The 22,625-nt window shown below is 40.8% G+C and overlaps 1 protein-coding gene across 1 annotated transcript; it reads left to right on the top strand.

The window, feature by feature from the left end:
• Positions 1-401: 401 nt before the first annotated feature.
• On the top strand, positions 402-22,339 carry LOC128686574 (lactosylceramide 4-alpha-galactosyltransferase-like). Its single transcript, XM_070084364.1, has 4 exons — positions 402-598; positions 2,754-2,977; positions 19,797-20,000; positions 22,179-22,339. The coding sequence occupies exons 1-4, from the start codon at positions 403-405 to the stop codon at positions 22,329-22,331; spliced, it is 777 nt and encodes a 258-aa protein (XP_069940465.1). The 5' UTR covers position 402; the 3' UTR covers positions 22,332-22,339.
• Positions 22,340-22,625: the final 286 nt, after the last annotated feature.

The raw sequence follows: 22,625 nt of genomic DNA, 5'->3' as shown, positions 1-22,625 counted from the left end.
TGCAACATCTTTCCCTTCTTTTATTCGTAATGTTGCCACACGTTTAGTTTGCAGTAAACATTAACATATTTAGGTGTGTTCTTGTCAGCCTGGAGAGTGAGTGGGAGGACGCGAGGAACATTGTGCTGGCAGAGACGTCTTGTAACTCCCGACCAGCCTACCGAGCCTGGTGTGCTGTTGAGAGGTAAGCAGGTGGCTGCTGCCTCTCCTGTGTTTAATATGAACTACAAAAAATCAACAGATAAGAAGGGCACTCTTGCCTCCCTAGTGTGCATTCTGATTTATAAAGAAAATCAGCAATGCAGACGACTCAGTTACTGCTGTGATGTAGGAAGGTAACTGCCATGCTATCCTGACAGGACCAAAACACTGCTTACTTATAACAGAAACTCGACTTTCAGCATGGCTCAGCAGAATCCAGAAGCGAGGGTGTGGTACGTAATGACTGCACCAGCGGTGGAAGTGAAGGATGGCCTGCCTCCTCGTCTGCTACAACAGTACACCAACCTGCGGGTGGTCACCACTGACCTGGGGAAGGTCTTCTCCAACACCCCTCTCATGCCTCTTTACACTTCCAGGACCTGGAACAGAAACACCAGTAGGTTGTGATCACACCGATGGTGTGGGAAATTATGGGGATGAGATTCACAGGTATATTCTTGAATTATTTCATTCACATAATTTACGGGGGACACAACTAATCAACAATATATTAAACTCACCAAGATTAATTGTACCTCAGAGCTAGATGGGATTTTAGGGTACTAGGCTGCACCATACGCCGCCTTCGATGACCAACACACCCTCCCACAAACAAAGTCGGGCCTAAAATTATTTGAACATATAAAAACATTTAATATCAGGAACTCTGGGAAATTATTATTATAATGTGGACTGTATATTGGATTGGTGACTCGAAGGGAGGTTGATTGGATTCACAGCATCTAACTACTGACACATGCATTTTATACCAATAGAAAGAAAGAAAAATTTAACCTGAACATCACTGTAAGACACTTATTGTTGGTGGAACACACCCTAAACGCCTACCTAACAAATAGAATCTAACTGGCCAGTCAGTATCTAACTGTTTAGTAAATGGCGTACTTCCTAGGGGTAAGTTGCGATGATGCTGGATTATTCATTTTCCAGTCTCACCTCCCTATTATGATGGTTTCATAAATTTTCTGTCCCTATTCTTCAGCAGGGGACACCAATAAAGGCTCTGGCCACAAATTCAGGCCAATTCACTCACTTATGGTCTCAATGACGCTGGATTAAATTTCACCATTAGCATAAACCAATGTACATATTAATTAATTATGGTGTCTCCCCTGTATCACTCCGTGGCCGCTGCACACCCTCCTTCACACAAAATTTCTTGCAGGGGTCAAATCAGCGTCACATTTTAATACACAATTATTATATAATTCAAAATTATATGCTGAATTTAGGAAAATTAAAAAAAAATTCCATAGATGGTACACACTAATAACTTTTACCAACACTTAGTATTAGTAGTAACAGTGTACATACATTGTGGGTGACACAGTAAGCTGTCTTATAAAGCTTTCCTATAAGGTGCATTTTTCATTAACAGGATTGTAGAAGTGTTTCCAAAATTGAGTAGTACGTACTATGACGGCCTTTCCACATGCTATTTAATTTTGGATATACATTTTCAATCTCATTTGAGAAAAAATCACTATATATATGGCAGTGGTGCCAAAAAGAAATATGAAAGTCAAGCTGCTAGGCAATCTAAGAACAATCTTTAAGGTTTTTAAATATATAATATATAAGTACAGACAGCTTAACTGGTTTTGACTTCCTGAGATGTGAATGTAACACTGTAACACTGAATGTAACACTGTATGTATCTAAAGCAAGATAGATGAATGAGCAAATTATTGACAAAGGGATTACCTCTCACACAAGACGCAGGGAACATGAAGTCGATGCTTTGGCTAATCCTGCATTAAATAAAAAAAATGTTGATTGTAATTTCGACTTCTCAAACAGAAGTCGAGAAAAATAGAAAAGAACTACCAGACAAAGTGGTAGAGAATAGATAGATATATTGCAGATAGAATACACAGACTGTCATAATTAAATGTTCCAAGTAAAACGTATCTATGGAGGAAATAACAAGCTCGGTAGACTACAAGATGTTGTCACTAGACTAAGGCTAGGCTATAAATATCTGTATCACATTGGTCTGCATGATGTTAATCATGTGAAGTGTGTGGACAACCAGGGGTCACACTATATCATAGATTCTCCAACATCCAACCATTTAAGAGACAATTGAAAAAAAAATTCATAAAATGGCAAATCACTTTATTGTTAATTATAAGATTTCTGAAATATTGAAATTATATCCACAATTTTCACTAGCTAGATGAATTATTTATTATGTGGTAAGATTCTAACTTGGTAAATGACCAATGTTTGTAGTGGTAAATCTAAATTTTGTTTTGTTAGTGTCCACATATACCACTGAATAACTGATTATCCGTATAACATTTTACGTTGGAAACGCAAAGGCTCGATCCTCCGTAAGGAACTTAACCCCATGACCTATCAAATGAGACAAGAACACAGCGGCCCGGCCTGTAGGGTGTAACAAAGACTACTTGTTCTACCACACACAGGATGAACTGCGGGTGCGCAATAAATTAGCCCCAAGTGGCACAAAGAAAAATGCTGCCTCTGTGTGGATAGTGATGGTTAATTTATGATTTTTGTGTTAGCATGGCCTGCGGTCAACCTAAGCGACATGGTGAGGCTGGCGTTGGTGTGGAGAGCTGGGGGCTTCTACAGCGACACCGACGTTGTGTGCATTTCCTCCCTGGCCGCCCTCAGGAACGTGGTGGGTTTTCAGTCCAACAACGAGGTCAATGGCGGTATTTTCCACTTTGATCGCCACCATAATCTTCTGCTGCATGTTATGAATCGCTTTAGCCAAGATTTTAATGTAAGTACGTATTTGTAAATATTTACCTAGTGTAAGTTTTTGAACATTGTCTATTTACATTTTTTTTCAAGTTTAGTTTATTTTGGGTTAAGTTAACTTCGGATATGGTAGATTACTTACAGTTGAAAATATATCAGTTAAACCTGAAATAAGCATTTTCAGTAAAAGGGCATTACGTGTTCAGCAGCGGGGCGTCTTGCCGAAAATGTTCTATGTTAAAACCGCTACGCCTTTCACGGGAAGTGTGAGAATGGGCTGATAATCATGAATGACAAAATAGTTGATCTAGATGCCAAAAATACCTGTTATCATCTCACAGAGCGCTTGCATCTGGCTCACGTAAACACCTTAAGATGTTTACCTCTCATTCGATATCCTGTGACTAAGTGAATACAAGGAACTGAAATCGATATTTACAAAAGCACTTTCAGTCACACCTGGGAGTGTAGTTGAGCGTAAGCGATATTGAGCGCTGACTTGTCCTGATGTGCGACATAACACGCTCATTGATCTCTCGCTGAAAGAGTCTCAAGTGTTTTCACTTGAAATACTCCATTTGAAGATTGTTTCACTTGAAGATAAACCCCAAGAAAATGAACATTTCCTGGAGACATAGGCGTTAACTGGTCAAATTTGAAAAAAAAAAAAATAGTGGACCTAAACATTCTTTTTAACGACTGTAGAGAACAGTTGTGTGATAATAGCGCCAACATCATGTAAAAGAGTAAGGAACTCCAAATCAGGGCTTTATTTGTGCCATCTGAAGCTTATACATTAAATTTGGTGATAATAATGCTGCTAAAAGCTCCACAGATACCATCGGCTAATTTAGCGTGTTGCAGAAGCTCAACACTCTCTTCTCGGCTTCTATAAAAAGCTGAATTATCTTGAAGGTTGAAGAGCTGTTAACCTGATTTGAAAATCATTGCCAGAGTTCAGGTGGGAGAGCGTGGGAAAGAGCATTCAGCAATAAGGTACCAAGTAGCATCAATGTGAGGCACACTGAGATACATCTTTGTTTAGGCCTCATTTAGATTATGCTGCACAGTTCTGGCCATCGTATTACAGAATGGATATAAATACAATGGAAAACGTACAAAGGAGGATGACAAAGTTGATTCCATGTATCAGAAATCTTCCCTATTAGGAGAGACTGAGGGCCCTGAATCTGCACTCACTAGAAAGGTGCAGAATTAGGGGGGATATGATTGGTGTGTATAAATAGAAAAGAGGAATTAATGAAGGGTATGTAAATAGCGTGATAAAAATATCTAGCCTAGACAGGATTCACAGCAATGGCTTCAAGTTGGAAAAATTTAGATTCAGGAAAGATATAGGAAAGCACTGGTTTGGTAATAGAATTGTGGATGAGTGGAACAAACTCCCGTGTGCCGTCATAGAAGCTAAGACGTTGTGTAGTTTTAAAAATAGGTTAGATAAATACATGAGTTGGTGTGAGTTGGACCTGACTAGCTTGTGCTACAACAACAACAACACGGACTCACAGGTAAGGACCCATGAAGGGTGAGGGGCAACTGGGGACAGGACGAAGAATAGACGGTGAGAGGAATGTCTAGAGTCGAAGAGAGAAGAGTCAGGACTAGACCCAACTGCTAAGCCTGGAGAAACACTGACGAAGACGATGTAGAAGGCAACAGGAACTCTGCAGGTGCTGACTGCATCTTGCTGGATGGAAGATAACTGTGACTTGATGGTGATAGGTGGCTGCAGGCGACAAGGGAGGAGCTCATCGTTGATTGGTCAGTTCATAAAGGTTTGGTGGTTATTGGAGTTGTGGCGTTGTTTTACGATGTGTATTGGAACCAGAAAACTACTGTGGAAACTTCCAACCCATTTTCGGTGCTATCTGATGAATGTGGGTTGTCTACTGGGAACATCACAACGAGCACCAAGGAAGCATTGACGGACGAGAGTGAGTCGACATCCCTTGAAACCCCAACGAAGGTCATCGAGAACGTCACGACGAACTTCGCCAGTGAAGGTAAGAACATTGTTCTTAGTTGGGGTCAGTCAGGTTAAATTTATGGATAGGGCTTTTTGTCTTAGGGACAGGAAGAGGAGGCAGAGGGTATGTTAGCCGTCTAGACGATATTATGAAAGGTATTGGGAGCAATCCTATTATCTGCCTCAGTGTGGGAGGCAACAATGTTGACAGACGTAGGAATGAAGACCTGATTATCAGGCATAGGACAGCAATAGAGATAATTAGGAGGAAGGGTGAGAACCTTGTGATATGTGGCATTTTGCCCAGGAGAGGAGATGGAAATGAATGGTTGTCCAGGGCAACTGGTGTCAATTTCTGGCTGGACAAACATTCATAGACAACTGGGACCTTTTCTATGGTAGAAATGACTTGTATGCCAGGGATGGGGTTCACTTATCTAGGATTGGGGTGGGAGCACTGGCCAACGCAATGGAGGGAGCTGTTAGTCTTTAAACTAGAAATAGATAGTGGTATGGGTTTATATGGAAAATCAATGAAATCTCAGTGTAGTGATAGTGTGAGTTTTAGGGAAACCAGTAATAGGCAGAATAAGGCAGAGTTATTGGAGAATATTGGAAACCCAGTGACACTAGGTGACAAGGACATTAACAGGTAGAGTGGAGCAACAGAAATCAGCAGGAAGAGAAAAGAGAAGGGAGGTTTTTAAAAAATATTTTATACTAATGCACGTAGTGCGAGAAATAAGATGGACGAATTGAGATTAGTTGCAAGTGCGGGTAACATTGATGTTTTTGCCATAACTGAGACTTGGTTTAATATGAAAAATCGGGACATGCCTGCTGAATGTCACATTCAGGGTTTTAAATTGTTACAAGTAGATAGAAGTATCGGTAAGGGGGGTGGGGTAGCACTCTATGTCTGAGATCGTTTAAATTGTTGCATAAAAACAGGTATAAAGCCTGAAATAACACATACAGAGTCTGGATAGAATTTTCAGAGATGTAATAGAAATTGATTTTAGGCGTGATATACCGTCTCCCAAACGTAGATAGGGACCAAAGGAGACTACTTGGGGAGGAAATTGTTAAGGCCACAAGACACGAAAACGTACTAATTCTAGGGGACTTTAACTTTAGTCAGATTGATTGCAATTTTTTGACTGGGAATTTAGAATCTAACGACTTTTTAGAAGTAGTTCAGAATTGTTTTTTGAAGCAGTTTGTGACAGAACCTACAAGGGGAAGTAACCTGCTTGACTTGTTTCTGGCAAACAAGGAAACCGTTATTAATAATTTAGAAATTACAGAGGAACTCGGAGCAAACAGCTACAAATCGATTACCTTTAGCATTTACCTGGAGTTTACCTGGAGAGAGTTCCGGGGGTCAACGCCCCCGCGGCCCGGTCTGAGACCAGGCCTCCTGGTGGATCAGAGCCTGATCAACCAGGCTGTTGCTGCTGGCTGCACGCAAACCAACATACGAGCCACAGCGCGGCTGATCCGGAACTGACTTTAGGTGCTTGTCCAGTGCCAGCTTGAAGACTGCCAGGGGTCTGTTGGTAATCCCCCTTATGTGTGCTGGGAGGCAGTTGAACAGTCTCGGGCCCCTGACACTTATTGTATGGTCTCTTAACGTGCTAGTGACACCCCTGCTTTTCATTGGGGGGATGGTGCATCGTCTGCCAAGTCTTTTGCTTTCGTAGTGGGTGATTTTCGTGTGCAAGTTCGGTACTAGTCCCTCTAGGATTTTCCAGGTGTATATAATCATGTATCTCTCCCTCCTGCGTTCCAGGGAATACAGGTTTAGGAACCTCAAGCGCTCCCAATAATTGAGGTGTTTTATCTCCGTTATGCGCGCCGTGAAAGTTCTCTGTACATTTTCTAGGTCGGCAATTTCACCTGCCTTGAAAGGTGCTGTTAGTGTGCAGCAATATTCCAGCCTAGATAGAACAAGTGACCTGAAGAGTGTCATCATGGGCTTGGCCTCCCTAGTTTTGAAGGTTCTCATTATCCATCCTGTCATTTTTCTAGCAGATGCGATTGATACAATGTTATGGTCCTTGAAGGTGAGATCCTCCGACATGATCACTCCCAGGTCTTTGACGTTGGTGTTTCGCTCTATTTTGTGGCCAGAATTTGTTTTGTACTCTGATGAAGATTTAATTTCCTCATGTTTACCATATCTGAGTAATTGAAATTTCTCATCGTTGAACTTCATATTGTTTTCTGCAGCCCACTGAAAGATTTGGTTGATGTCTGCCTGGAGCTTTGCAGTGTCTGCAATGGAAGACACTGTCATGCAGATTCGGGTGTCATCTGCAAAGGAAGACACGGTGCTGTGGCTGACATCCTTGTCTATGTCGGATATAAGGATGAGGAACAAGATGGGAGCGAGTACTGTGCCTTGTGGAACAGAGCTTTTCACCGTAGCTGCCTCGGACTTTACTCTGTTGACGACTACTCTCTGTGTTCTGTTAGTGAGGAAATTATAGATCCATCGACCGACTTTTCCTGTTATTCCTTTAGCACGCATTTTGTGCGCTATTACGCCATGGTCACACTTGTCGAAGGCTTTTGCAAAGTCTGTATATATTACATCTGCATTCTTTTTGTCTTCTAGTGCATTTAGGACCTTGTCGTAGTGGTCCAATAGTTGAGACAGACAGGAGCGACCTGTTCTAAACCCATGTTGCCCTGGGTTGTGTAACTGATGGGTTTCTAGATGCGTGGTGATCTTGCTTCTTAGGACCCTTTCAAAGATTTTTATGATATGGGATGTTAGTGCTATTGGTCTGTAGTTCTTTGCTGTTGCTTTACTGCCCCCTTTGTGGAGTGGGGCTATGTCTGTTGTTTTTAGTAACTGTGGGACGACCCCCGTGTCCATGCTCCCTCTCCATAGGATGGAAAAGGCTCGTGATAGGGGCTTCTTGCAGTTCTTGATGAACACTGAGTTCCATGAGTCTGACCCTGGGGCAGAGTGCATGGGCATGTCATTTATCGCCTGTTCGAAGTCATTTGGCGTCAGGATAACATCGGATAGGCTTGTGTTAATCAAATTTTGTGACTCTCTCATAAAAAATTCATTTTGATCTTCGACTCTCAGTCTGGTTAGCGGCTTGCTAAAAACTGAGTCATATTGGGACTTGAGTAGCTCACTCATTTCCTTGTTGTCATCTGTGTAGGACCCATCTTGTTTAAGTAGGGGCCCAATACTGGACGTTGTTCTCGATTTTGATTTGAATAGAAGTATGATAGTAGGAACAACTCAGTAACAGTCCCAGATTTTCGCTAAACAGATTACAATGGCCTTAACACTTATCATCTGTTGACTGGGGTAACGAAGAGAGCTATCAACATGACAGCTTTCTAAATACTATACATGCTGCCCAAAGAATGTTTATCCCATGTAAAGAAATTAGATCGAAAAGGAATGACCCAAAATGCATGAGCAATAGGCTCAAATATCTTTCAGGGCAAAAGAAAGGAATTTAAAGAAGCATCAAAAGATGTGAGGGTCATCTTATGAATCAGTATATTAACATTAAGAGGGACGTTAAAAAGGGAATAAGAAAAACTAAACGGGACCACGAAATTAAAGTTGCTATGGATTCGAAAACTAACCAAAAAGTTTTTTTCCAGATTTATAAAACAAAAGTTAGAGATAAGATAAGTTCCCTTAAAAATAACTCTGGACATCATACTGACAAGGAGAATGAAATGTGCTCAATTTTTAATAATATTTTCTCTCTGTTTTTACACAGGAGGACACTAACAATATCCCAGTAATTAACTTTTATAGTGGGCATGAAGAAGATAAATTATGTAATATCACAGTCACTAGCGAAATGGTTATGAAACAAATGGACCGACTGAAACAAAATAAATCGCCGGGTCCTGATGAGTTTTTTCAAGGGTTCTTAAGGAATGCAAAATGGAACTCTGTGAACCATTAACTAGTATTTTTAATTTATCTCTTCAAACAAGTGTAATGTCTGATATGTGGAAGATGGCTAATGTTATTCCTATTTTTAAAGCAGGGGACCTCAATTGTAGGCAAATTACTAGAATAAATTATAACTGGTATTATAAGATGCCATCTGGATAAGCATGGATTCACGAGGGGTCATTCCTGCCTAACTAATTTGTTAACCTTCTTCAGTAAAGCTTTTGAGGCTGTTGATCACGATAAAGAATTCAATATTGTTTATTTAGATTTTAGTAAGGCTTTTGATAGAGTTCCGCACCAGAGATTGTTAAAGAAAGTGGCAGCTCACAGCACTGGGGGAAAAGTGTTGTCATGTATCGAGTTATGGCTCAGTAATAGGAAGCAGAAAGTAAAGTAAAAAGACACAAGTGCAACTAATGTGACATTTTATTGTGGCAACGTTTAGCTCTCCACGAGGTTTGTCAAGCCGTTACAAACAATACATGTATGTATATATAATATTCGCCAAGACCAGGGTCCTGGCACGGGTCTTAATCTTGAGATGACCCGTCTAAAAACAATACATGGACACAGAGGGCATATATAAGCTTAGAGTGAGGTGTAATACTAGTGATAGTGGAAAAAGACACTTATGTACAATTCAGGACATTTATTAAAGAAAACGTTTCGCCACGAGTGGCTTCTTCAGCCCTAATACAAAGAAAACAAAGAAAATGCGTATATATATAGTGGCAGGAGTCAGGTGAAGTGTCGCGTGGATAGAGGTGGTAGTTGTAGTAGTAGTGGTGGAACTAAGGTGGTGAGACGGATGGCTACAGAGGGACATGTTGACATTATGTAACAGCATTACTGCGGGTTCTCTCTTGGGGAGATTTTCTCAAGAAATTATTTTTATCCCCTTTGTTAATACCCATCTTCCGTTGTACACTTCTATCATGTCTCCCCTCATTCTTCGTCTTACAAGTGAATATAATTTAAAGGGCAATCGTCGAATGTTTTCTAACGAATTTATATCCATTCTGTAATATGGAGACCAGAACTGAGCTGCATAATCTAGGTGAGGCTTTACTAATCATGTATAAAGCTGTAATATAACCTCTGGACTTCTGTTGCTTATACTTCTTGATATAAATCCCAGTAATTTGTTTAATTACGCTTAGGCATTGCTATCTTGGTTTAAAGTTCCTGCTTACCTTAACCCCGAAGTCCTTTTTTGCAATCCGTATGGCTAAGTTCTACGTTAACTTATAAGTGCTAAGGTTATGGATACTCTCAAGCTTCAGAACCTTGCATTTATCTACATTAAACTGCATCTGCCACTTTTCTGACCAAGAACTGAGTTTGTCTAAATCGTCCTGAAGTTCCGTGACATCTACGTTTGAATCAATTATTCTACCTATCTTCGTGTCATCGGCGAATTTGCTCATATCACTAGTAATTCCCTCATCAAGGTCATTGATATTCATGTATATTATAAACAACGGGCCTAGGACTGATCCCTGTGGTACGCCACTTGTTACAGATACCCACTCGGATTTAACCCCATTTAAGCACACTCTCTGCTTCCTATTGTTGAGCCATGACTCAACCCATGACAGCACTTTTACCCAAATGCCATAAGCAGCCACTTTCTTTAACAGTCTCTGATGTGGTACTCTATCAAAAGCCTTACTATAATCCAAATAAACAATATCGAATTCTCTATCATGATCAACAGCCTCAAAAGCCTCACTGAAGAAAGTTAATAAATTAGTTAGGCAGGAACGGCCCCTGATGAATCCATGCTGAGTATCATTAATCAAATTATGCCTATCGAGATGGCTTCGTATATTATCAGTTATAATTGACTCTAGTAATTTGCCTACAATTGAGCTTATTGGGCGGTAATTTGACGGTAACGACTTGTCCCCTGCTTTAAAAATAGGAATTACATTAGCCATCTTCCATGTATCAGACATTACACCTGTTTGAAGAGATAAATTAAAAATATTAGTTAATGGTTCACAGAGTTCCATCTTGCATTCTTTAAGAACCCTTGAAAAAAGCTCATCATGACCTGGCTATTTATTTTGTTTTAATCGGTCTATTTGTTTCATAAGCATTATTGTTAATGTCTTCCTGAGTGAAAACCGAGAGAAAATAATTATTAAAAATTGAGCACATTTTATTCTCCTTGTCAGTAAGATGCCCAGAGTTATTTTTAAGAGGACTTATCTCTAACTTTTGTTCTATAAATCTGGAAAAAATCCTTTTGGGTTAGTTTTCGAATCCCTAGCATCTTTAATTTCGTAGTCACGTTTATCTTTTCTTATTCCCTTTTTAAAGTTCCTCTTAATGTCAATATACTGATTCATAAGATGACCCTCTTCTGATGCGCCTATAAATTCCTGTCTTCTGCCCTAAAATATATTTGAGACTTTTATTCATCCATTTTGGGGTGTTTCTGTTTGATCTAATTTCTTTATGAGGGATAAATGTTCTTTGGGCAGCACGTACAGTGTTAAGAAAGCTGTCGTATTGATAGCTCTCTTCGTTATCTCAGTCCAGAGATGATAAGTGTTCTCTAAGCCCATTGTAATCCGCTAAGCAAAAATCTGGGACCGTTACTAAGTTATCCCTACTATCACACTTCCATTCAATGCTAAGAGTATGTGGTCGCTTGTGCCGAGTTCCTTTGTAATTTCTAAATTATTAACAAGGGTTTCCTTGTTTGCCAGAACCAAGTCAAGCAGGTTATTTGCCCTTGTAGGTTCTGCTTCAGAAAACAATCCTGAACTACTTCTAAGACGTCGTTAGATTCTTAATTCCCAGTCAAGAAATTCCAATTAATGTGGCTAAAGTTAAAGTCTCCTAGAATTACTATATTATCGAGTCTTGTGGCCTTAACAATTTCCTCCCATAGTAGTCTCCCTTAGTCCCTATCTAAGTTTGGGGGACGGTATATCACACATAAAATTAATTTTTCATGCCCCTCTGAAAATTCTATCCAGACAGACTTTGTATGTGTTATTTCAGACTTTATACCAATTTTTATGCAACAGTTCATGCTATCTCGGACATATAGTGCCACGTCACCCCCCTTCCCGATACTTCTCTCTACTTGGAACAGTTTAAAACCTTTCAGCAGGCATGTCCCTATTATTCGAATTAAACCACGTCTCAGTTGACAAATACATTAATGTTACCTGCACTAGTAACTAATCTCAACTCATCCATCTTATTTCTAGCACTACGGCTATTAGTCTAATATATGTTTAAAGACCCTCCTTTCTCTTTACCCTTCCTGCTCATTTCTGTTTTTCCACTATACCTATTACTCTCCTTGTTATTATTAAGATTTGTAATATCAAAGCCTAAATCAATATTACGACACTCATTATTTTCCATTCCTAAACCCATACCTCTAACTAACCCTAGTTTAAAGCCCTAACAACATCCTCAACTGAGCTAGCGAGGAAACCCACACCTGCCCTGGATAAGTGAACCCCATCCCTGGCATACATGCCATTTCGGCCATAGAAGTTCTTATGTTCTTATTAGACGTAAAGCCACGGACCCTATGGTAAATATATAGACCCAGACTTTAGCAAAGAAGGGAGGTTGTGCAAGTTCTACTATCTTCTAATTATGTCCTGGAATCTGTAGTGATAAAGCCACTGGATGGCGAAACGTCTACAATAAAGATATCCAGATGTTGCACATGTGCCTTAACTTTCACAAAGAAGGGAGGGTTTACTGGTTCTCAGTGTGTGCAGTGCTGGTGCAAGACATCCAGAGCCACATCCAGCAAGTTAACAAACTGAACCAATCTCTCTCTCAGTGCAGTTAAATGTGACCTTCAATCGCCTTAGGAAGATTGAAAGTGCTTTCAGCACTTGCGGGGCAAAAGGCTTGTAGCTTGTAGAACTTGTAGAACATCTACGAAGACATTAATTAGTGTGGAGGCGTTTTCTAGCAGTTTTTTTTATGAGTCCGTCGATGAGCTCATCAGTGATGCACGGAACATTTTGAAAGTGGCCTTGTTCTATATAGCGTTAGATATTGCAATCTAATCACCTCAGGAAGCAGTGCAAACCGCGGGAGAAGTGAGACAAGTTTGGAGAACTTTCAGACTTACAAAATGAGGAGCTGACAAGATCCCAGCAACAGCTCAAACTGTGAAGGACATTCAGATAGATGGTAAGGAGCTGGAAGAGTGGTTAGGGAATTTGCTTGAGCTGCCATCTATGAGCTGCTGACGTTCATCTATGAAAAGCAACTCACAGTGGTCTATCTCAGCCTCATGGTAGCCCTCATCAAGGAGTCCACCACGATAAATGGTCGTCTCATTGGTCTTGCTGTCATCAGCATTAACCATGTAGTTTCGTTGATATCATTAGTGATTGCATCGATAAAGACCAAGAGGATAAGGTTTTAATAGAAAAACTACTAGATCTAAAAACTTGCAAACCAGATTTAAAATATAGATTTGCCTCTGGCGTAAACCATACCACGGGTGGGGTTAGAACCCGCGATCAGAGAGTCACAAAACTCCAAACCATCGTGTCAGCTACTGGACCAGTTAGCTACAATAAGATTCATCCAATCAGGTATATTTCTACACCATAGGAAGGTTAGCACAGGCACCACTGTGACCACAAATGCAAGTTTTTACAGACGAATCTCCCGCTAGCATGGCCGTGACGAACTTTAGCTCAAGTCCCTCTCCCAGTCCACCGTCAACATGACTCACGAAATCATAACGATACGATTGCTTTGAGTTCGTCACGGCCATGCTGGCGGGAGATTCGTCTGTCAAAACTTGCATTTGTGGTCACAGTTGGTGCCTATGCTAACCTTCCTATGGTGTAGAAATATACTTAGTTAGATGAATCATATTGTAGCTAGCTGGCCCAGCGGCTAACTCGACTGTCTGGAGTTTTGTGACTCTGATCGCGGGTTCTAACTCAACCCGTGGTATGGTTTGTTTGCAATCGTGTCATTACGTTTTCGTGAGTCATGCCTCTGTCATCTTATATCTTCGTTAAACTACATTGAATGCAGTTTTTAAATATATTTTTTGGTGTATTTATTTATGGATCGTGTTTATTTTGTTTTACAAGGTGTTTTACCTCCGTCAACAGCACAATACCCTCACCGGGAGAGGGAAGAGAGGATGTGCCATAGACGGAGAGGTGAAAGACCTTTGCATAATCTCGCCTTAGGTACCAAAACTGTCAGGTTTACCACTGTTAGCAACGCTACATAAATATCATTTTGTTTTATTTAAAAAACATTACAGCTTAACATAAAATAAAAATTTAAAAAGAGTACAGTATGATCGTCAATCCTACAGAACATACACTGACAAAATTATAACAAGACAATTTAACTGACAATAAAAGGAATGACCTACATCATACTCTTATTAAAACAAAATCTTAAACATTCACTTATACTTAATAAATATTAAACACCCTCTTCCACAGGGTGAGCACATTATATAAAGTAAAAAGAGACAAACACCATTTGTCAGGGTAATGCATGATGGACAAGCACAATGTACCAAACAAAACAAAAAAGGTGTATATCCTAACATAAACAACCATAACACATTTCATAAATAACAACAAATTAACACCTCAAAACGCGATGCGCATCTCAAAACAAAATAACATTTAAAAAGAATGGGTAAACTTGACCCTATTTCACAATAAACCTAACAATGACATAACGTACAGATAACACTCAGTACCAGGGTCAAAAAAAAAAGTATATAAACATCCATTGGAACCCAGCCTTACAGGTGTAGTTTATATAATATTACTATAACAAAGGTTCAGTTCAATAGAAAGAATGTTCACTATAAAATACATCCATTAAGCACAACCTACACATTAGTCATATAAACGAGTGATCTACATCATAAATCCGTTAACACAAGTACATACTCTCTCCCAACTAACCCCCGATACAGGAAAAATTCTCTGAAACATACATACGTTTCCCACTACAAAACTTTAATGAGTCATTACAAAATTTATGGAAGTCATTAGCCTTCCGCCTTCATCTACAGAATAAGCACATTATATAATACTAAAATAAAGTCAGTACACTCACTACAAACTCCCTTAATCAGGTCCAGGCGGGAAAGAAAGGACACAGTATACCAAACAGACCTTAAAGAAGAATATCATAGCATGCAACTCCATCACACAATACATAAATACACAACAAAAAAAAATTAACCTCTAATTGCGATACCAATATCGCACATGAAACATGCACAATAAAGGCTGTATATGTACATTCTACATAGACCCAAAAAGCTCCTGCAAGGTCTTACACCTATAATCTTAACACCATTCACACTTAATATATTAAGAAGGTCATGACGACCCTGACACATCAATCACAGAATTCTCCATACGTTACTACATAATTACTTGACTTCATCACCTTTGCTGTCTGTACCCACATGCATGCTACATACACTTATGCCACACATCTACACCTTCTATACCCACATACACCTCACTCTCAACCCCCCCCAGGAGGCGACCCCGCCGGGACCCCCTGACTTTCCTCTTCTTATATGTAATCCCCAAACCCCCACCCCTTACTCACTCAGCCCAAGTTGCAGATTCATGAGAAACCCTACCGTTAACATTCTATAACCTTCCGAAAAATCCTGCGTCCACCTCCTCCCATACAGTTCCCTGTTACGACACATCGTATGATAAAACGTAACCGCAAGTACCCGCCTCCGCAACTCACAAACCCCCCTCCCCCTCATCACCCACGATATATATATATAAAACACCATTATATAATCCAAAGCTCTTGTGACACTCGTCAAACCTTCCCACATCTAGGCTTAGTGCACGCAGAACCGACACCCCTCGGCCCCCCACCCTCTGTACAACCCTACTTAACCAATCCTAACAACCTCCAGCTCCTCACAAAAATATACTGCATGGAACGCTGTCTCAAAATCCCCACAGATTCCGCACCTCCCACCCAAAATTACCCTTCTGGTTCTTAGTACCTCTCCCGAGGGTAGTATGCCATGCAGAAAACGATACGTTATCTCCCGCACCCTAGGATTTAACTTAAGCTTGTTAAACCTATACCAAATACTCCTCCATGCATACATGGGGAACAATCCCTCAACTGGTACAACAATCCTCCCTGCAAGCAACCTACACAAAACCCCTGTTCGAATTTTCCTCGGTTCTCTAACCAACATCAAAGCCCTCAAAACATTTTCACATTCCCTCATTTCCATACCACCATACAACTTACCCAACCTATCATGTACTTTTTTTCAGCTCCCCCCCTCACTCCCTCGTGCAAAACCTCCCATTTAATAAGCACACATTTAAACCTCAGATCCATCAACCCCAACCCACCCTGGTGCACAGGTAACATTACAACCTCCCTCCTCAGCCAATCGCAACTCGGACCCCACAAAAATTTAAACACCCGTCTCTGAATCCCCACAGTCACCGTCCCTGTTATTGGGAACATGGCTGCTACATGCCAAACCTTACTATACAATAGTACATTTATTACAATCGCTCTTTGCACGAGGGTCAGATGCTGAGGTCTCAATGCACCCAGAAGCCCCAGGATCCTTTCTAACAACCTATTTGAGTTTTCCTCTCGAGCAGCGTTCAAGTCATCCCTATAGATGATACCACAAATTTTTAAAGACACCGTTTGTTTCCTCACAACGTTACATCTCCCGCCCCCCTCTACCCAATCACCCAACCCCATGACCATTGACTTCTCACTATTTACCTGCATCCCTGTTGCACTTCCAAACAATTGCACAATAACATCCAAAACCCCCAATGCCATCCCTTCCCAAACCAGGACTGTTGTGCCATCTACATATCCAATTATTCCAGGCCACACTTTCCCTACCTCATCCCCACCCCGACTCTTGTTACATACACTACGTTCAACCATTCTATAGAAGGGGTCCTGAATGCATGCAAACAATATTTGTGACATGGGACAGCCCTGCCTAAGTCCCCTACCCATGACAATCTCCTCGCCCAACCATCCATTAATCTGTACCCTCATCTTAGCTCCTGTGTACAACGTGGTTACCCAATTAACTATTTCTTCCCCATAACCCTGTCTCCTAAGTATAGCTCCCAATGCTCCCCTTTCCACTGTCTCATAGCCCCCCTGCCAGTCTAAAGCCAACAACGCCGCCCCCCACCCCCCCTTTTGACTCCACAAAACTTCTCAGTATCCCATGACCTTCAATCATCGACCTTCCAGGCAATTCATACTGCATTTTCGAAACCACTCTCCCTACCACACATTTAAACCGATTACCCAAGACTTTAGCAAACAACTTATAGTCTGCACATAACAACGATATGGCATGGTACTCCTTGAGGGTGTGCTGGCCCTTACCCTTCGGGACCAACACTACAACTGCTGTTGCTTGTTTGTCCCCCATCACACCCTTCTCCTTCATCTGATTTAATAACCTAACCATGAAACCCCTTATTACTTCCCAATGTTGTAGATAAAATTCAGCGGGGGGACCGTCTATTCCCAGTGCTTTGCCCTTACTCATTCCCTTTAAAGCCAGCTCTATTTCCTCTTCCATTATTACCCCTCCTAAAGCCTTCCTATCACTATTCCCTAAATTACATGTCACATACTCACTCACCTTCTCTAAAGCCACATCCCCCACCCCCCCACTTGTCCAATACCTTTCATACCATTTATCCGCATACGCACACATTCCTTTCGTAGCCCGTATCTCCTGACCTACCCTATAACCTCCCGCCATCTCATGTACCTCTAACCTTGGAATGGCCGTAACCTGCTGCCTTTGCTTTTGACGACACAACATACACGCCGATGGCTTGTCTCCCCAAAGCACCTCCTCTACCCCTGCCTGCACCCTTACCACCTGAAACCTCTCGTTTTGCAACTCCCTCAGTCTCCCCTTGACCTCGTCAATTTCATCCATAGGATAGTTGCCCCCCCACAGCCCCCTGCCCATAACAACCCTTTAACCTGTCCTCTAAATAATTTGAAAGTCCATGTTTTAAATTATTTATACGTTTACCCTCCCTCACATAATATTTCCTAATCCTTTCCTTGGTTACACTTGTTTAAATGATTCCAGTGACACCTCTGCCACACTGTCACTCCCGTCATCCGGGTAGTTCACCAGTCGTTGACACACCTCAGCTGTCAACTCGTCATCCACCACCTTCCCAGGTGCGGCCGCCTCCTCAGGTGGTGACAAAGACTTCAGCACCTCATCTAATTCCTCCTCAATTTCCAACACTTCCTCCTGTACTTTCCGCTCGTCACTAGCCTCTGAAAGCGTCTCTGGGCCAGTTAACTGGTCGAGGGCCTCACCCTCCCCCCCAGCCTTATGCGCCTCATCCACTATCTTGCTCCATAGACGACCACGCCCTCCTTCGCATCACTGATCCCCACCTGCTTCCTCTGTTGTAGCAGCGGAAGCCTCTGCCTCTGGGCCAGGAGCTCGTTGCCGCTATGTGATCATATTCCCCACATAGTCTGCATGTACATCTTCGCCCGGCATACAAAACCATGACCTGTGTCCTGAATTCCTGAAGGTACACGTAGGACGGTATGGGATGTCATAATGTAATTTTTAGGTTAAAAGAGCCTTTCGGCAGACCTTCATAGGTACCCGTCACCCATGTACCATGCTGGGCCAAATGAACAGTACCATATTTCTCAAAAACTCTTCTGATGTCTGTCTCATCAGCCTCAAAGGGGACATTACATAGTTTAATCCATGTGTAATGCCTGGATATGTCGATCATCCTCACACAAACAGCTGGTGTTGCATCAAGACTTACGTCCTGAAAACGGGTGACCAACGATTCATAGACATTTGGTGTGAGCACTTTCACAAAAATTCTATGTGCTCTATTTAAGGCTACCCCATATAACTCTCCATCCTGAATTCCATACGTCTCTCTGATGATCTTAGGTAGTAATACCTGCGCTGAAACTGTCGTTATTGCCCCTTGGATAAGCTCTATGCCAACAGTATTGATCCTGCATCTATGAAAGCCATGTTGACTAATAGTAGTTCTTCTGGTTTGACAGCAGAGGCGTGACAGCACCACCCAACACCACTGCAGCCAGGCAACTGAGGAGCGCCTGCGCAGTAGGTCCACTCCGCCCGGAAGCGAAGAGGACAATAATAAATATCATAATCTATATTCCTTTCTCTGTGTGTGGAATCTAGTTTCCATGAGTGTTTCCAGTCACACTCGTTTACTGTTATTATACTCAGAGGAAGTGCCAAGCACCTAACGGTCATGCTGTACCTGACTCACACGCTACTGCTTACATAATGGCTTCAAATTCCCTGATTGCGTGCAATATGCAACTGTTTTTTATGACAACATAATCCAAAGATGCCTGCAGTAATGGGCCAATATTTTCACAGCCTTATTATGGCCTTCCTGTTATCATTCACATCTCTGCCATAATGGAGAACCTTTTCGTGTGGCGTTTTTGATCTGCCAGCAGCCTCGGCCGTTTTGTTTTATTTTGGACTTTTAACAGTGACATGTACCTGTTGGGACTTCGGAGAAATTTTAGATCTCTTTTTTTAATGTTAACCGTTTGATATGCTTATATAGTTAATGCCAGATATTTAACCTATTGTGAGTGTTTATAGTTTTATCGTGAAATTGTTCCTTTATTATTTTTATCTTTTAGATAGTTTTAGCGTGTGTGTTTTAGGTCAGCTCAACATGTGAGAAAGAGCTCTGAATGACTTCTTGTCAAAGCGCTCTGTAAACTTTAACATTTCGTTTTCCTGGACGATCTTACACTTCGTTTCGTCCATTTCTGAAGCATTCTACATTGTCTGATGTTTATTTATTGCCTCAACTGAACCAGGCCAATGACTGGGGTAATAACGGCCCTGTGCTGTTAACGCGAACACTGAAAGAGGCGTGTGAAAGGCCAAAGCTGGCACCAGGAGATCAGTGTCATGGTGTGCATCTCCTCTCCTGGAAAGCCTTTTACCCAGTGCCGCCTGGGAAGTGGCGATTTCCATTCCTTCCCAGAAAGGGAACAATCAATTTTACAGAGGTGAGTGTTAGATCCCTTTCTTAACCATGTAGTGTCAAGTATAGTGAATTGATTTTTGTTTAGTGTGTGAATGGTTGAGATAATGAGCAATTTGTTGAATAAATAGTTGTGTAGTTTAATTATACAACCCTTTCTCTTTATTGAATATTTTGGAAAATATTGGTAATTAGCAAGCTTATAGATTTTTGGAAACGTTATGATGTAAGGATTCGGGAAACCAATGTTTACACTGACGCAGATACATACAAGGCCGCCATGTTGAAATTTCAAAATGGCTGCTTCCATAATGTCCACGCTTTTTCAGTGTGCCTGCCTGTTAAACTGCATATTGCATTCTCTCTCTCTCTCTCTCTCTCTCTCTCTCTATATATATATATATATATATATATATATATATATATATATATATATATATATATATATATATATATTTATATATATATATATCTATATATATATATATCTCTCTCTCTCTCTCTCTCTCTCTCTCTCTCTCTCTCTCTCTCTCTCTCTCTCTCTCTCTCTCTCTCTCTCTCTCTCTCTCTCTCTGTCTCTCTGTCTCTCTGTCTCTCTGTCTCTCTCTCTCTCTCTCTCTCTCTCTCTCTCTCTCTCTCTCTCTCTGGCTCGTTCTCTGTGTTTTTCACTTATGGCTTCTGAATAACAAGTTCGATGACGCATTATTTTCTTTTAATCATGTTTTCGTTTGCGCATTCCTTGAAGCGCTTTTGAATGTCAATGTATTCTCCATCTTGTAGGCTGGCTCTCTATCTTTCTCAGCATCCATCAGCGTTTGATATGATTCTGGCCTTGTATTAAGCACAGGAGTACCTTTGCTTGTGCTGTCCTCTGGACAGGGAATTCTCCTTTTTCATTCTCTTTTCTTGCTGGAATTCAGTTCAGTGCTCATGGTAGAAAGTTCTAGATTTCCTGAAAAGAAATAACCACAGATGGTAACCAGTACAGAAAGCACCATCATTAAGTAAGCAGCCACAAGAACATTAGTCACAGTTCCTGTAAATAACACATTGGTGTAGCTGCCGTACAAGAGTGACAGTCACAGCCGTAACATTACTACCTGGAAAAGAAGTTAAGATTGATATTATAAATCTGCAGATACAAAAACTGAATTTTAATGACCAAGATACATAGAAATGCACTATTTATATAAATATATAAGTGATTAGAAGCTCATATGTCAATATTAATGTAAAATGTAGCAGCCAGTTTGAAAATCCAATATGGCGGCCATTGGCACCGTGCGCAAATGTAAACATTGATTTCTAAATATCTTATGTCATGACCTTTCCAAAAACGCATAGGTCTTTCAAATCCCCAAAAGTTTCCGATGAAAATAATGAACCTAATTATATGGTGTGGCCCAGTCCTGCCCCTGGACCCATTCTGCGCCTCTAATCTACCACTGTAATAATGACATGCAATACTGACAAACACATAAGAAACATTTAAAACAGTCAAGTATCTTTAGTCCGAAACGTTTCGCCTACATAGTAGGCTTCTTCAGGCTAATAAATTTATCACCTCTGTCTCTGACTTAAGAAATCTATTGTATGTAGGAAACATTACGGAATAAAGATGCTTAATTGTTACATATATATCTCGCCTTTCGACTACCTCCCACAGGATGGACATGAGGTGCATAGTAAAGTTATACAGCTAAACTTTATGTAACAGTTAAAGGTTTACTCTTAGTTTTGCCTCATAAATATAGACGATTGTTAATGACTTATAAATGATAACCTTAGGGGTTTCTAGGCTTTAGACGCCTAGGTTAATGGCCAGTTTAATGAATGAATAATGGACAGTTTGAGGAAGTAGTGACGTCCAGGTTCATAAGAAACTGTTTAGTAAATAATTGATATCCACTATGACAGATGTCGTAGTGGATATCAACTATTCATAAATTTATAAAGAAAATTAATTGAACTGACACACTTTGGCGAAAGAATTAAAATTATTTTGGTTAATAAGTAATGAATATTATTTTTAATGAATTGCCCATAGTTTGATTAATTTCTGATGGCCACATTAGTAAGTGAATAACGAATACCCATTATGTTGGTTAATATTGACTATCCCACATTCTCCTCTGGTGTGAATGACATACTTGTATATTTAGACTTTCTGTGGCTAGTTCATATACAGTGTTATGATCGCATTTTCTTACAGGTTTTCCCAGATTCTTACGTAATTCACATGTGGAATAAGATGAGTCACCTCCAGCCAATCTTCAAGGATTCGGGGAGCATCTACGATGTCGCAGCCAAATCCTTCTGTCCAGTCACCAGAGCCGTCGCTACTGCACACTCCAGCCTGTACTGAGTTTACTTCAGCCGGTATGAAGACTGGACCAGCTTGTACTGAACCTGTACCAGCTTGTACCTGTCTGTACTGAGTCTGAACAAATTTTCACCAGCCTCTATGTAGCCTGCACCATCCTATACTCAGCTTATAATAACTTATATTGGGCCTGCACCAGCCTGTACCCAGCTTGCAATGGACTGTCCTAAAACATTAAAGTCTATTAACTACTCTAGGGTCATTAAGGCTGAACGTAATGTTTTTACGTCCAGCCTTAATGACCTCTTTACTTTAATCCTTAACGTGAAAATTAAA

This window comes from Cherax quadricarinatus, chromosome 12, assembly GCF_038502225.1.
Source record: "Cherax quadricarinatus isolate ZL_2023a chromosome 12, ASM3850222v1, whole genome shotgun sequence".
NCBI lineage: Eukaryota > Metazoa > Arthropoda > Malacostraca > Decapoda > Parastacidae > Cherax > Cherax quadricarinatus.
Note: the sequence above shows the minus strand (reverse complement) of the source record. Positions and strands in the feature narration are given on the sequence as shown.

Coding starts and splice junctions, on each gene's coding strand:
- LOC128686574 (XM_070084364.1), top strand. CDS start 403: ATGGCTCAGCAGAATCCAGAAGCGAGGGTGTGGTACGTAATGACTGCA. Junction 599..2,753: donor GACCTGGAACAGAAACACCA/GTAGGTTGTGAT, acceptor TTTTTGTGTTAG/CATGGCCTGCGGTCAACCTA. Junction 2,978..19,796: donor GCTTTAGCCAAGATTTTAAT/GTAAGTACGTAT, acceptor CAACTGAACCAG/GCCAATGACTGGGGTAATAA.